This window comes from Physcomitrium patens, chromosome 3, assembly GCF_059467195.1.
Source record: "Physcomitrium patens ecotype Gransden chromosome 3, ASM5946719v1, whole genome shotgun sequence".
In the NCBI taxonomy this organism is placed as follows: Eukaryota; Viridiplantae; Streptophyta; class Bryopsida; order Funariales; family Funariaceae; genus Physcomitrium; species Physcomitrium patens.
In genome coordinates this window covers 17,818,910-17,834,740 of record NC_143412.1, presented here as the reverse complement: position 1 = coordinate 17,834,740, position 15,831 = coordinate 17,818,910, and the positions used below count along the sequence as shown (strand labels likewise).

Here is a 15,831-nt window from a genome sequence, read left to right as displayed (position 1 = left end):
ACATTGATTGCTATTTTTATTTTGTAATCAATATTATTTATTTTTGTTTGTATAATGTGTGTGTAAGTGTTATATATATATTTCTTTGAAAATTGATGTATGAAGTATTTTAAAAAATAGAAAAAAAAGAAAAAAAAAGATTTTTATATCAAAGAATTAAATATTAATTAAATTATGTAATTTTTCAAAAATCCCTAAAGAATCAAAAAGTTTACATAGTTAGTAACATTATAAAAGATATATTAGAACATAATCTTATCACAGTGAGAACTCATATTGGATGTAAATTAATATTCCTAGTGGATAAAATCAAATTCAATTTTACATGAAATACCTATATCTTGTCCACATAAAGTAACATTGGGTGTGTGTACATGTATATAGATACATATATACAAATTGTGTCCACTGAATACACAAAAAGTACACAAACATGAAAATTTCATTATACATGTAATCTGATATCAAAAAATGACTATTAAAAAAGTGAACAAAACATGTACACAAAAATATTTAGGTGATTTGACTACTATTGCAACTAAGCAATCAAACATTTAAACTTTTTTTTCGATTCTTCACATTCTGCACGACAAAAACACAATACAACAAACATGTCAAAAATAAAATAAAATAAAATAAACTAAAACAAAGAAGCCCAAAGTTGATGAAAACATAAGGAAAAGGGGAGTATGCAAGCCAGTCTCATAATCATCGAGTTCTTTCACCATTTTCGCAACAGAACAAATCAAGGTTTCCACAACAATACCACGATGCATGCTTCCTGTGGTCACCGACACATCGATCCAGAGCTTCAAATAGATGCAAAGAGCGCGAGGAAGCAAGAGAAACAATCTAGATGGGGCAGCAGCAGCAGCAGCAGGTGATGTGGGGCACCTCAATCACCAATTCCAGAATGCCAGCACCAAAGAGGACTGCTGCTGGTTGATGGATGGATCAGTCCCACCCTCCACAACTGCATCAACTGCTTGGCTTCTGTTATTTCTTAACTGCCACTGTAATCTTCACCCCCTTTCTAACCTGGTTCCATTGTGGGTTACACTCCCATGTTAGTGTGTGGAAAGTTTTTGGGCCTGAAACCCAAACTGAGCATAAGGTTGTAAATCAGGTTTGTTTCCGGCGACTGGTATTGTGGTGAAAGCTTGCTTGTGCATCTAGGATAAGTCTCGATGGTAAGCTTCAAACAGTATCTTGGTCCGTGAAACTGGTCAACCGTGCGCATTCGAGATTGGAATTCGAGAAACGGAGAAGTGTGTGATGATGCACTGCTACTACTTGTGGGTGATTGCGACTGCATTGTCATTTCTTCAGTTTCTGGTGTTCCAGACTGTGGATGCCTCGACGAGGCATTCTTCACTTGTTCAGATCGGGGCTCATGTTGAAGCGCCCATGATGCTGCCAAAGCTTTTGCCCCTCATCCCCGGTCTGGTCGGATCGAGGAACTCGTCATCGCAACCACATGCAGATTTGATTTTCCAGCCACTGGGACCTGCACCGTCTGGTGGAGTTCTCGTGAAAGTTCTTTTTCTTATGAATTGTATTCATTGCGATTTCATGGACGCGGGAATTAAATATCGCGTCGTTTTGTAGTGCTTCTGGTATTGACCAACACATGCTAAACCATTCGAAATCTGCTCGTGACTGAATGTATGCAACTGAATATGTGAACCCTGGAGAATGTGCAGCTACATTTGACTACGGTGATGGTCCAAATGGACCGAGCCACTGGGGTGAGCTGAATCCAGAGTGGGCGCTGTGTAAAGCAGGTAATCAGCAGTCGCCTTTGGCCATCCTTCCAACTCTCATGGTCACCGATCCTACTTTGGGGGACTTAAAAGCTAATTACACTTCGGAGCCAGTTGATGTTACCATTGTGCACGACGACCATGATTTTAAGGTGACTACTCTCCATGAATTCCATCACACAAAGTCCGAGAGGATTTGAATGCATAAGACGCATTCTTAGCTCAGGTAATTTAACACAAACTTTTAGCTTTCATCCATGTTAAGATGGCACTGTTTTCTGGCTGGTTTGATGTATTTTGACGGTCTGCTTTTGAACAGACCCCTGCTAAATGAAACCAATCCACTAGTTTGGCAGTTCCTAGACAAGCTGCCAACGCACAAGAACCCATATAGAAGATTAAAAATCCAGCCAATCACTTTACCGAAGGTTGAGCCAAACTACGGTCGATACCGAGGCTCTCTCACTACCCCACCGTGCTCCGAAACCGTCATCTGGACAATCATGCTGTGGAATGTAAGTGAAATCCCAAGTTCCATCCTGCTCTGTGCGCCCATTCTAGCAGGTAGTGTTGGTTTGAACCTCCCGAGAATGCTTCAAAGAAAGAGCTCAGGAGGAGCTTTTTCCTTCTGCGATGCTGAAAATCATAATGCTCACTCCATGCATCTGTCCACATAACTGCTCACACAAGTGAAAGTTCTGCACACCAACATGAAATAGACTACAAGCTACAATGTGCATATGTAAATATATTAATGAGAAAATGACCTCGTATATTTCTTCGAAGAAATCAAAGAAACAAGAACTGCCTCTGTAAAAAAAATATATTAGAATTGAAAATTGATGTACGTGAGAAAATTGTTGGGGTTGACAGTTTCCCTCTGTTTCGAACTACCAGTTCAAACTTATCAAAGCTGCAATGCCGGTAAGCTCCTCCGCAACACCTCCTGGGAAAACCATTGCAGAAGAAAAAATTAAGTTTGTTCCGCTATTCTCTTGTTGCTCCTGTTTCCAGTCTTGTGGTGTTCCTGGCACTGACGCAAACATTCCTGGTGGTGTAGACGAGGAATTCTCGACCGGGGTTTTCAAGCTGGGGAAGGAAGTTCCGCATCAACCATGCACTCAACTGGTCGTTCGTGAAACAGGCTTTCCAGGACCATCACTTCACGCATTAAACCATAACCGTAAAAACAAAGTACGAAGACGAAGGAGAAGGAAAACAAATCTCAAAGTTATGTTTCAAAGGATTGAAGACATTGTGCTGTATACGAATGGTGTCTTAACTTAAGCTCTATAACTTCACTTAAAAAAATTAACACCAAACAAGCCCCCCAACGTATGTAACAATGAGAATCTTGTAATATCAAAAATCTCAATCTTTCTTTCAGGTGCTGTAAACAATGCTTCAAGCTCCTGGATTGCTTCGAGGGCTTACAATAGGCTTAACGCTAAAGCCAAGTCTTATGACTTGCCCCTCTCAAGTGAAAAAATATGCAGCTAAACCCCCACAGCCCAGTTTTGGGTCAAGCTGTGGTAGAGATTTGTGTCTGGTTTGGCTTTGAAGAGCAGAAGCAAAGCTGGGTTATCAATAGGACCTGATTGTTCTGTGCCTTCACCAGTCCATGGATGAGCTCCTTCAGGTGTCGTTCACTATCAACTACTGCAGATAGAAGCTCCTGCGAGAGGAGCTTGACATTGTCTATTCAGCAATATGTTTGGTTTTAGCTTCTACCGCAGTGGGCATGGAATACAAGACCTCGACGTCCACCTCCTGGTCACTTCAGCTGTAACCTTGTTCGAAATGGTCGAAGCCTGTAACCACCTCATGAACCATTGGCTGAGTTTCTCATGTCCTTCACAAGAGCCTTGACCTCTTTCACGCTCACGTTCATGGCCTCTCGTATTTCTTTTGCCATGTGATCCTGTACGTTTTTGGTGATCTTCTTCTTGAACTCTGTATTCTTGTGCCAAGACACTCCCACATATGCTTTCACAGAGCTCTTCGGTGGGTTTATGGAAGTGGTTTCAATATCTCGCCTCACTTGAACCTGCGCAGTACATGAAGTTGTTAGTTCCGTTAGCCAACCACGGGTTCACTGAAACGTAACGAACGATGAGAATCTCCTACTCAAGCCGTTTTCTGTTATTCAAGAGTAAAAAAGGAACTTGCAAGTTCACATACATGAATTAAAAGATACCTCTTTGATTGTTTCATTAAATAGCTAATTGGGTGATAGCAAAAAAATGAAGCCATTCAGATTGAGAGTTCAGACTCATAAAAAGCATAGATAGCTAATGAATTACACCCTCAAAAAATAGCTGCCATCTATTTGGAAATTTTCGTATATAAATACACAAGATGAACTTGGAAGTAAAATAAACAATGAGTACCTGAAAGTGGTCACCAAAGGGGACATCATGAAGGGTGAGGACTTCGTCAAGTATGTATAACTTCATGTTGTCAAGCATTGTCTTTTGCTGAATGCAGGAAACTTTACTTCCGAATTGGCTAATTTGTCTGTTCAAATGGTAGCTGACCTGTCTGCGTTGGACATTATTTTGACCCTCTAGACGCTCCCAAGGTGTACTGACAAAATTTATGTAACCCATTTTCTCTGCCACGACCTCTTCCAATCTTCCTTTTTCAAAGAGTGACATCGCACTGTCCATCTGTAAGAAGGAAAAACACGCATGAGGTGCATGTCTACATATGTACACTGATTAGAAATAGCGTCCACTAGATGCTTTGAGTACAATCCAGTGCAATCTGCAGTATCTAAAAGTAGATTTATGTGGGAAAAAGGATTTAAACCTACCGTTAGAGGAATGTCGAAGGCACAAACATTAACCATGTTAGCCTCCTCCATCCCGGTGAATGTGTCTGCGTCATCTGCGGACCTCTGAGAATCTGTGCATGTCTGATCTTCAGCTTCAACATTAGCACAAAGTTCCAGTTGCTGCTCTAAGCTCAACTTCCTGTTCTTCCACAAAGCGGTGATTGTTCTGGTGATGTAGAAACCTTGATTTTAGAAACTCGAAGCGTAAAAGAAAATCTATTAATTCGTCAGCATCCAAGATCAAACGCTAATGAGTTCCAATTTTTAGATATTGGTATTCTATAAAAAAAATGCTCTGCGTGAAGAGAAAATCCACCTATCTTGGCTTCTAGATGGTCACAGCAATACCTCGTCATTAATAATCCAGGAGCAACAGTACTAGACAAAGATACGTACTGCAATTTGTGAAAAACGCATGTCTATACGGTGATGTGTTTCATATCAAACTACCCATGAAAAGGAACTTCACAAGTTTCCTTCTTTTTTACGAAAGAGACCCAAAAAATACGACAATCTCACTAGCACGATGAGACCGAAACAGTGCTTAGAGAAGCCTCACAGCAAAACTCAGTGCAGGCACTAGTTACAGAGGCATCGTGTTGTTACCACCACGTATGCATGTTCAGATTTTAGCGAAGACTCGTACCTGAAAGCTGTAACAGGCTTGACAAATGAACAAAAGTAGAACTTGGCACGACCGTGCGCGTCGATGCCTCTCATACCATTTCGGGCATCAAGACCTCGCCCCTTACGCAAAAACATGACTATGCAGGGGTTGATGGCTACAGGCGTCTCCACGATATCATCGATATCTTCCCATATAAACTGGAATTTGGTTTTAATGCCAAAAAGATTCGAGTAAAAGCCCAACATCCTCGGTGACAGAAACAGACGTCCCTGCAACAAGACAAAAATTGAGCAGAAAATCTTAGGGCAACTATGCCCACCTGCTGAGTTTATGAAATGCACAGAGCTAGTAAAAAAAGATTCTAACTCATTGACCATGGATTTGTCGAACACTGAATACTACAGAGCAGACACTCAGACCAACGAGACAAACAGCAACGGCACTAAGGTATAGGTAGTCACAGATTGATGTACAGCTTCACTTTCATCAACCGTTAGAAGTTCGTAGTCACGTGAATAATGAAGAGCATAAGCCACGAACCTGAATGAGAATTTTTTTCTTGATTGCACAGGCAAAGTCATTAATAAGAAACTCTTCAGCTGGAAGCGCAAACAGCTTCTGAAATGACCCATTCTTCTGGGCAGAGCGCTTCACAACCTGTACAAAAATGTCCGGCTTAAAGCTATGTTTTCATTTAATTGAAATGATTCTGGTTGTATAATGTGGTGTTATCCAGAAAAACGCCTATGATGCGAATATACAGGCACAGCATATGTAGTAATGTCGTCCGCAACTGTATGATGTTATCTAGTTCATCCAGAGGTATAAGGTTAAAATGAAGATTTACCTTAATCCCTTCCTTCTGAACCCGCTCAAGATATTCAGGTAGAGCATCAGACTGCTTGGTATTTGTCAGAAAAACTCGCAGATGTAACCTTGACCCATGTGTCCGAGCACATTTGCCAGATAAAGAGATCCAAAAATCAGCTAAATCCTCGGGACTCTGCTTCAAGAAATTGATCTCCGCATGACCAAGTGATTCAGCATCAGAAAATGGACCATCGTAGTCAAAGACTTCAACATCCATAGTTGATGGAGGATCCTCAGTAGCATCGAACTCAAAAACTTCTGGAATCGTTGCAAACCCTATAGTGAGTTCCGGAATTTTCCCAAAAGAACAGAAAAATTTGCTGAAATTACATCCAGAACACAAGAAGAATATTTTTTTAAAAAAAAACAAACCAAAACAAACCAAAACAAACCAAACCAAAACAAAACAAAACAAAACAAAAACGTATAACAATGAAACAAGTGGCAAGTGACGTACCACGCCAACGTGGGTTAAGGGTTCTTAATTTCACAGAGCTTGTGCGTCTCTTTCCACTGCAAGTAAAAACAGCATAAGGATTGGAAAAACTACATTCTTCGGTAGGACTTAAGTTCTCTCCTTCAATCAAGGTCACGGTCATTAGCCAACCATCGCCTTGAGCCTTGACGCCATGATCTCCAGCTGCGAAGGCAAACAATGGATAAGCTGAGCACGTTCAAGTTAAAAAGAACAGTCCTTCATTCGTCCAAGTTATTTAAGGAAACCGCAGACCATATTAGCTCTCACCCCAACAAGGGTTGTGCCCAATCTCTAGAACGTGGTGGGTAGAAAACTCGAGTACATTCTATCTTGTTCTTTTTCGCTCGAAAATAAAGATACAAAATGGAAAAGAGGCAATCCTAATCAAAAAAGCTTTTTTCAATCGCCTACTGTTTACATTGGCAAATCATCCAAAACAAAATTGTCCATAGAGCACGCTGGAAGAAATATTAACTCACATTGCCAATATCGTGCTTGAAGAAACTGGTGTACCATCTTAACAACCTTCTCAACTTGCAAAACTACTATGGCTGAAAAGAGAAACTCCGATAACGAATCGGGAAGATCGAAGCCCCATCGTATTAGAGTAGCGCTCGCTTTAGGAGATGCAAAGCCAATGTGCAAAAACACAGCGGTCAACGATAAGATAGCCATCAGCACATGTAACTTTCCAAAGTAGCCTTTTACTAACTCCCAATCACTCAGCGGAGTTTCTTCTTCTCGCTTAGCTTCGGGCACTAACTCTCGTCCTGGTGGACCCTCATAAATAGGTTTGGCATACCTCGATAAGACCTGTAAAAACCACAAATTGTTTACAATTTCAAAAATGAAAAATAAAAATACAAGATTAAACAATGGAGGACAACAGCAAGAGCACCACAGAGGAACTTTGAGAGAAAGATCCAAAGACAATGAAGACACTTGATGAGCCAAGGGGTGTTTTCAACGTCGTTTATTACAGCAATATGAAAATAAAAATAAAGGTTACCAGTACACGTGCCCTAGCAATCATTCAAGAGATATACGGAATCTCGTTACAACGGAAAACGTCTGAATCAACAAACATTAGGATTGTTTGGCCGCACAAAAGTAAATGTTAACTTTGCACAAAGACATAGCGCCAAGGGATCCTTGCTGGATAAAAATTAGATAAGAACCTCCAGACGTTGATCAGCAATCACCAACCAAAAAAAGATTTTGAGTAGAATGTGCGAAGTGACGACGTATCATGCACAAACCTCTCTGTATAGTTCGTAAGTTTCCTTGATACCAGCGCGAGCACCATTCTCAATCATTCCCTTCATCATTGTAGAGTGTAAAAAATGGAGTGTCCAAGATACTTGCAATCTACAAGTTTTTTCTTGTGACGGTAGATCTTGTCCCGCCAATATGCAAAACTAGGATCAACAAAATATACGTGAGCGTTGCAAATATCTGTTAACTTCGTACACGAACTCATGCTTATTCTGAAGGAAATTACACAAGCAATTTTTTTACCAAAGAACCAGAAACTCTCAGCATATTTGAAAGAACCAACCTGAAGCTTCACCATAAAGTTGCTACCATATGGTACATCTGGAGTAGAACAGCTTATATCAAGAATAAAACCCCTGTCATCCAACCTCCTGCACGTATGCGATTCACTGGCTTTCACAGCTTTGATAATTTTTGTCGCTGCTTTCATGTAAGAGACAACCCTTTCAATGCAGCCATTGTTAGCTCTCTTCCAAGGCTCCTCTGAGTACTCGGTTGTCTTCAGGCAAGTCAATAATTCTTGAATAAATGGCGAACCCGCCTTGCAAATGAGCGCGCTCAAAGATTTAGCACTGGTACCATATCTTTGATCCAACACCACTCCACTGGCCAAAGGTGGAGGGAAATCGTCGACAGATGGCTCCATACTCTTGCCATCATCGTCAAAAAACGATGAGGCCAATGTGTCAATCTCATCGTCGCTACAGTCTTCAGCAACTTCTGGAAATCTGTCGGGACTTTCTACATGAGCACTGCAAAATTACGAGCACCATCAACCACAGCTTGAGTCCGAGGTTTGTGAAACAGGATCTCACTTCAGTTCGTGAGAGAATATAAATGTAAGCTCGTATTGGAAGACAACCAAACTCTTTCCAGAACTCCAAAAGTTCCTCCCAGCACCTGACCCAGAATTTCTTCCCCATAAGGAATATTACATTGAAAACCTATTGAAGACCACATTCATATTTTGAAAAAAAATTGGACTACTTGGATTTGGATATCTAGATGTAATCTAATAATTATCATATTTTCAACATTCTCCTCGACCAAGCTACAACCAACTCATTTCGAGAATTGACGGACCAACCTGTCACTGAATTTTGGAGTAGACGAGGTTGATCCTTCCACACCATGTTTTGAGGCCCCGTCCATCCCTGTTTTGCATTTCTTATTGAAAACGGCAGTGAACCTGTCTGCTAAAGACTTGGGAACCTTATTCTGCTCTTTTGACAGGACTTCATCATGGTTCCATTGAGCAGCCCCAGGCCAAGTTGCCTGCGTTGATTCACATCTTCAGTATTCGAGAAGTAACCAAAATGAAAGAGATAGGAGCTACAACAAGCCCTCCACAAATGAGCCAACCAAACTTCTAAAATGCACTGCAAACCCCATCAGACGCAAACAAGCATGATTAAGCTTCTTTAATAATCACGACCAACCAGTCCCTACATCCTAAATTATAACTTAAACCCTGGCTACAAAAGAAGAATCTGAAAAATTGAGTGCAACTTGAAAACAGACAACGCGGACGTAGTAAGTATGTAACAGATGATCGGTAAGTTCCTTCGCAAATCTGGTAGATTTCGGTGCTCATTATCATACCCTCAAGCTTGGAGAACCGGGAACATCTACAAGACCAGATGTATCCGTCAAACAGTCATTCATATCGATGGAACTTGTTGGAGAAAGCGTGTAAGTGCCATCTTCAGACACTGAGTGCCTTTCCTCTGAAACAAATCGTTGAGGTCTTCGGCCAGTTGCTGAATCCCTTCCGAATAAAGAGAGACTGAGTAATATCTCACCTGTTGTGCGAGAAACCATTGTCAATATACTTTCATATATGCGATTTAGACCATTTTTTACAAACACGAACTTAAACTACATGCTGATAACTGAGTACGTAAAAGGCTATCTTATCATCGACCAAACGTAACTAATTACTGATTTCTAAAAAGCGAATAGGCAAGCGTTCTGTTCCTTACCCCAACATAATTGATCATGTAGTAAACGAAATTAATGACTTGTGCTATGATCAGACAACGCAAGGTTTGCTTGTTTCAGTTTTCTGTTAAACTTAGCATAGGAGTTTACTCAGATGACTACCTCCAAGCACTGAGAATACGCAATAATGTTTAGCTCACATCATGAGCCCACATGCTGAAGTGAATGCTGGTGTGTTACTAATTGAGCGTGAAAGGTCCTTCGAAAGCAATGTACAAACGTCTGCATTGTGAAACATGACAGCTTTCTCACCGAAACACCGGTGCGGAATAAACCAGGTCAAGAAATTGCAGCACTCACCTGTAATTAGAATTTTGGATTTCTCACTGCGCTTTTGGAGGGTATACCACTTTCTGGTGATGGTTTGCTTCTCGGCTGTCAAAATCTCACTAACAGGAATTTTTACCTGACCTAAGAAGTCATTTAAAAACCGGTCTTCGTCCCAAACCGTGACAAGCAGCTCCTCATCAGAGCCTACTACGCTGAAAAAAAACTCTTCGTGCCATACCGGATTCAGATTCTTCAGAATTACAGCTGATTTTGTCTTTGTGTTGCCTAGTTGCAGGCGTACAAAAGGATCGCTCAGACCATTTTGATCTCGAGCTGCTAGGTTCCGAGCCTCTAATACGTGCACGTGCAGCTTCATTTTGAGTAGCACTCAAGTCGATCGCGTAGGATAAGACAAGGTCAGAATTCGTAAGATCTTGCTCATGAAAGAGAAACAAACCTTCGGAAGAGATTTTCTCACAGCTGAACAATGAATCATAATGTAGGGCAACGGGCAGCTTCGACCTAGAATTTGACTCACGAATAAACAAGTTATCTGAATATGTGCTAGGAAACCCTACAAAAGATCAAGTAGGTGAAGTACGCTCGGGCATGTGCCAATTCCTACTGAAGTCTTGCATTTATGCGGAGCTCCAGTGTTTGACACCACTAGCTCTATACGTACCTCGTTGTTCCTGATCCTTCAGTGACCTAGCATTGCACGACTTCTGTGTGAAAGTGAGAGATAGTGCCATGTGACAGCTTGGAAGAGAAATCTCTGCAAATCCGTCTGCGACTACAAGGGTCTACCTCTGAGAAAAATGACCACTCCTTCTCCAGCTCGATCATAATGGACAAATTCTCACAACGTCTGCCTCCATTTCACGACCAGCCCAAGAAGAGCGATAACCGAGCCTTCTCAGTTGTATAATTCCTTCATCTCTCCCTACTATCTGCTTGGAGAGCCCTTCAATCAACCATTAGATCTTATGAGTTGGAACCAGTAACATTTTAAGTCGAGGCGCCAAAATCCCCCAAGTTCCCAATAGCACGTCGGGAAGTTGGATCCTGCACATGTATTCACTTGAAACAGCCCTAATCAATTCTTTGTCTGATTCTTACTCCTCTTTTAAATCCCGAAATACGTAAGACCGTATTTCATACTCCAAGATTCAAATTCGTGCGACCCTCTTACATTCCCAGCAAGCCCTCGACTTACGCATTAAGTATGAAACACGACAGAGGGACAAACCGAACTAGATCCTCAAATGAATTCCAAACCAAATCTTTCCACTCTAAACATTTTTTTTTTTTTTTCTTCTTCTTTCTTTCTTTATTTCACAGCAGATTCAATGTGAAGCCGACTTGCTCAAAATCATTCCACCCGTGCTCAGCTGCCCCGAAGTGCATAAAATCATTAAGCCTACATGAAAGTATTAACACAACAGGGAACAATCCTAAGCAGAAGCATAAGAACTAGGTGGCGGAACATTTCACGCACTCTAGTTACTCTTGTTCAAGAGACACAAGTCCCTCCACCTCAAAATAAACTTAGCCTGCAGTTCTCTCAAGAAGGCATGGCTGTGCAAAGGGCACAAGGATCACACTCCAAGTCTTTCACAGCGCTCACCGCTCTCAACACTAGGTTTCGCTCTTGGTGACAGCAACCCCAACCCCAAAATCGCAGAACGTCCTTCCCATTACTTTTCAACACTCCTCCTCACTCGTCAAAAAAAAAAAAAAGAAAAAAAAGAAAAAAAAAGAAAAGAAACCCGCAACAGCAAAACTAATCCATCCCACGCTCCTTGCACTGGCCACATGCTCAACAACAATCGAGTACCAAAACCCGTCGACAATCCCAAAACCAATCTTCAAGCAACTGGGCAGACAGGCCACGGGAGCAAATACCGTTCAACCACACGCCAACGAGGGAGAACGTCCTTCATTGCCAAAACCTCACCACACAGGCATCACCGTCGCAGCGTGGCCGTCACTCCCCCAACGGCGCATCACCAACCCACCCACCCAATGCTCCATAACGCAATCACTCCCTCTCTTCAGCCATGGTAGGCAAAGAAAGAGTATGCAACTCGGCAAGTCTCAACACCCAACACAATCCCATCCACGCAACAACAACAACATCATCATCTCCCAGGCATGAAGAAACCCAGAAACCCACAAAAACCCAGGGAGGACAAACTGAGGAGAAGCAGCAGCAGCGAGTGCAAGCAAACACGTCGTGACATGCAATTGGGGCTTTAGTGATTCCGTGAGTCGTCAACACAGCGACAGTGAGGGTCGGGGAGTGTGTCGCCATGGCCATAAAATGCAGTTGGGCAGTAAGTTATGCTTTCTTTGCTTGCAAGGTTAAGGGAAAAGTGGACAAAATCCCGGATCCCGCACTTCACACGAAGTACTCCGAGAAGCTGCTGCGATGGACGAGCCGCCAGAAGAGGACGACGACGAAGAGGATGAGAGTAGATGAGATGCGATATAGATGCAGCTCTCGGTCGGTCGGGTGGGCAGATTACCGCCCATGCAAATCCATGAATCCATAAATGAAGAATAGGATCTCTTCATCTCTCTCTCCCTCTCCCTGGAATATGAATCAGTTGTCGCCGCATCCCGGCCATGGCGGCGCTGACTGACTGATTGACTCACTCACTCACTCACTCACTCACTGACTACAACTCACTCACTCACTGACTACAACTCACTCACTCACTCACTCACTCACTACAACTCACTCACTCTCTCAAAAGCCCCTTCGCTCCTTCCGAAGTCTCTCTCTCCCTTCGCTCGAAGCTTCTATTCTAGCCTATTTTAGAGTTTGATTGGGCTCCTTTATTTTTTGTGCTTGGCGAGAGTTTCGCTTTTCGTCTCTCGGTCCAACCTTCATTTTCTGACTTACATTTTGCTGTTTCTTATTTGTATTTATTAACGTTGTTGTTGTGGTTGTTGTTTGTCCATGTGGAAGGGTGTGTGGTTGGTTTTAGAGAAGGGGTCGATGACTTCTAAGCTTTTTTCAGTGAGTTTGTTGTTGTGAAGAGAGAGAGAGAGAGATGGGTGTGATGGGAGGGCATTGGAGGATAAGAATGGGTGGGTGAGATTTGAACGGAGAATTGTGTGGTCAATAAGGGAGTGCCTAAATAAAAGAATTATTATTTCAAAATCCTAGTTTGTGGATGGAGAGGGAAATCTCATTATAAGTTTTTGGAGAAGAGTGATTGAAAGTGGGATTAAAAGTCATACACTCCATGTGAAGGATTATATTTTCAAATTGATATAAATATATATATATATATATATATATATAACTTTTTAAATTTCTTTATTTCTTGAGAAAAAATTTTAATATGTAAAAAAGATAAAAGTGATGAAGTTTATCATGTATTGTTGATGAAAATATCACTTAGAATTAAACAAAATAATATGCTATGTCTAAAAGTTTATTTTAAAATTAAGTATATTTGATTTAATGCACAACTTCAATATACTACATCTTTATTAATTAAATACTACATAATCATTAATTTGTTGATATAATTCTAGGGGCCTTGAAAATTAAAAATAAATTTTAGAACAAAATTTTAAAAATTAAATAGAATTTAAAGTAAAAAAAATTAAAAAAAATTAAAAAAAATTAAAAATTTAAAAATTTAATAATTTTTATTCTTTGAAATAAAATATAAGTTAACTTTTAATAAATCTATAATTTTATAAATAAATTAGTAAATAACAATAATATCTATATATAAAAAGTTATTAAAGCCCCACCTTCTTCTTACCTCATAATCCATTTTGTACATGTCCCTTGTTTCCAACCCTATTTCCATCCCGTGTTCCCACTTTTAATCTCTATCCTATTCCAATTCTACTTCCAATCCTAATCCCACCTCATTTCTATCTTTGTTCCCACCTTGCCCATATCTCCACTTCACCCATCTATAATTATATGTATATATATATATATATATATATATATACATATAATTTAAATCCTAAAAAGATTATATTATAATTCTTTAAATAATATATTAAAATCAACATCAAAAAAATTTGAAGAAGATTATTATTATTAATAATTTGGCATTGAATCATTTATTTATTTATTTTTTAATAAAACAAGTTTTTTGTAAGAAGTTAATACTTTTCAAGTTTATTATTTTCATGTGTACATGACTACTAAATAATGGACGACTTATTCAAATATTTTTATTTTTAAATTTTATCTATTTATAATTAAATTTATAAAAATAAATTTCCAAAATATAAAATTTAATTTTTGGATTTAGAAACATTTTAATGAATATAAAAAAATTATAATATTTTGTAGTCACAAAGAAGAAGCATGAATTTCTAACTAATAATGTGTGACTTGAATTTGTATTATCACAATGTCACAGACATATATATTTACTCTAATAATCATTTATATAATTAAATAGAAATAGATTAATATAAATTAATTTCATAACATCTTCTAAAAAAGCTTCATAGGAGCTTCATAGACATTGTTTTGACTTTATACATGTTTGTAATTACTTAAAAAGCTAGAAACTTGGTCAGCAAGTTAATCACATAATACTCATATTAATAGCTTGTAAAAAAAACTAATTATGTGGCGTATATATAAATAACTTGTCTTACAAGTTCAGGTATGTATCTTGCAAAGTCAACATATGTTGGAGGTCCTATAGAATATTGCCATGTAGCTCCTAGTTAGAAAGTATATATGGACACAAGAGTGAAGCCTTCTTCACTCTTGTCAATGCCTTTTTAATCTTTAGTCTTGTTTCAAGACTTTTTAGTCTTCTTGTCTTTGGCAATAACCATTCTATTTCAACAAATTACCATCTTTGAGTAATTTTTTAGTCTTTTTCAATGACACAAGAATATATTGACGATTTCTTTCTTCAAGATTCATATCCTTCACAATTTGATAAGAGTGATAATTTATTGCTCTTATTTTATTTTAAAAATGAGTGCATTATTCTATTTCTATTTGAAGATTGCAAATTATCCACCTTTAAACAAATAATTTAATTTTCTAACATTGATTTTTTCTTTAAAGAGAGTAATTATTCTTCTTTGTAGAAATTTTCATTTGATATTAGAGATTGTGGATTGCCTTCTTTTATTTTAACTTTTTGAATTTGTTGAAGTTGTCTATGCAAAAAAAAATTATAGATGCTACTCTTGCTAAAAAAAAAAAATTACAATTATTGCAAATCTTTATAAGCTTATTAATACTTGTAGGATAAAATCTCTTATATTTTTAATGTGAAGCATAGAGGTACTATTCTTATACCTATGGAAGAAATCAATAATGAAGTTCAAAATTTGCACAAAGAAGTTATACAAATATGCAAAGTAAGTTGATCAAGCTCACAATTGAATTTAAAGAGCCTTGCTATTACAAATATAAGAGAGGCAATGATAAGTATGTTAGAGAAGTTTGATGGAACAAGATCAAAATTTTGAGGGTTTTTATAACAAATAGAGTTCTATCTAAGATTGCATCATTTTCAATATCTTGATGGATTTATTCAAATTAACTTCATAGCATCATTTCTTTCTAGCAATGTTCTTTTTTTATTTTTATCTTTGATAGAAAAAGATTCACAGCTATTCTATGATTGGAATTCATTTTTGGAGGTATTTATAGCCACATTTAGAAAAAGTGATAAAAAAAAAAAGTAGCAGAGATCAA

General features: G+C 38.9%; 2 protein-coding genes across 11 annotated transcripts; one reads left to right on the top strand and one right to left on the bottom strand.

The window, feature by feature from the left end:
- The first annotated feature begins 226 nt into the window (after positions 1-226).
- On the top strand, positions 227-4,146 carry LOC112279856 (uncharacterized). Of its 8 annotated transcripts, XM_090249075.1 has the most exons (6): positions 1,057-1,519; positions 1,704-1,784; positions 2,112-2,278; positions 2,637-2,687; positions 2,824-2,957; positions 3,151-4,146. In XM_090249075.1, exons 1-5 carry the CDS (start codon positions 1,276-1,278, stop codon positions 2,935-2,937), a joined length of 657 nt encoding a protein of 218 aa, XP_090105201.1. In that variant the 5' UTR covers positions 1,057-1,275; the 3' UTR covers positions 2,938-2,957; positions 3,151-4,146. The 8 variants fall into 8 exon arrangements, with proteins under 8 accessions (XP_073388922.1, XP_073388925.1, XP_073388923.1 ...); XM_073532822.2 differs by having other exon boundaries at positions 1,049-1,519; positions 2,637-2,957; XM_073532823.2 differs by having other exon boundaries at positions 1,059-1,519; positions 2,824-3,159.
- Positions 3,116-12,917, bottom strand: LOC112280615 (C2 and GRAM domain-containing protein At1g03370). 3 transcript variants are annotated; one of them, XR_016502203.1, is made up of 14 exons: positions 12,027-12,917; positions 10,152-11,186; positions 9,453-9,652; positions 8,938-9,125; positions 8,134-8,602; positions 7,835-7,993; positions 7,055-7,388; positions 6,555-6,737; positions 6,075-6,355; positions 5,768-5,884; positions 5,246-5,496; positions 4,579-4,815; positions 4,154-4,432; positions 3,116-3,810 (listed from the first exon to the last, which is right to left on the bottom strand). XR_016502203.1 is itself a non-coding variant. In XM_024516279.3 (14 exons), exons 2-14 carry the CDS (start codon positions 10,495-10,497, stop codon positions 3,586-3,588), a joined length of 3,219 nt encoding a protein of 1,072 aa, XP_024372047.1. In that variant the 5' UTR covers positions 10,498-11,201; positions 12,027-12,917; the 3' UTR covers positions 3,116-3,585. The 3 variants fall into 3 exon arrangements, 2 of the variants coding, with proteins under 2 accessions (XP_024372047.1, XP_024372046.1); XM_024516279.3 differs by having other exon boundaries at positions 4,579-4,765; positions 10,152-11,201; XM_024516278.3 differs by having other exon boundaries at positions 4,579-4,765.
- Positions 12,918-15,831: the final 2,914 nt, after the last annotated feature.

What these genes read in the sequence shown, in the direction of transcription:
- LOC112280615 (XM_024516279.3), bottom strand. Translation starts at nt 10,497, where the DNA reads ATGAAGCTGCACGTGCACGTATTAGAGGCTCGGAACCTAGCAGCTCGA. An exon ending in AAGCCTGTTACAGCTTTCAG is followed by an intron (nt 4,766 to 5,245) that starts GTACGAGTCTTC and finishes CTACATCACCAG; the next exon opens with AACAATCACCGCTTTGTGGA. An exon ending in CCTTTGGTGACCACTTTCAG is followed by an intron (nt 3,811 to 4,153) that starts GTACTCATTGTT and finishes TGTACTGCGCAG; the next exon opens with GTTCAAGTGAGGCGAGATAT.
- LOC112279856 (XM_073532820.2), top strand. Translation starts at nt 1,276, where the DNA reads ATGATGCACTGCTACTACTTGTGGGTGATTGCGACTGCATTGTCATTT. An exon ending in GTGGGCGCTGTGTAAAGCAG is followed by an intron (nt 1,785 to 2,111) that starts GTAATCAGCAGT and finishes CCAATCCACTAG; the next exon opens with TTTGGCAGTTCCTAGACAAG. An exon ending in GGACAATCATGCTGTGGAAT is followed by an intron (nt 2,279 to 2,636) that starts GTAAGTGAAATC and finishes TGGGGTTGACAG; the next exon opens with TTTCCCTCTGTTTCGAACTA.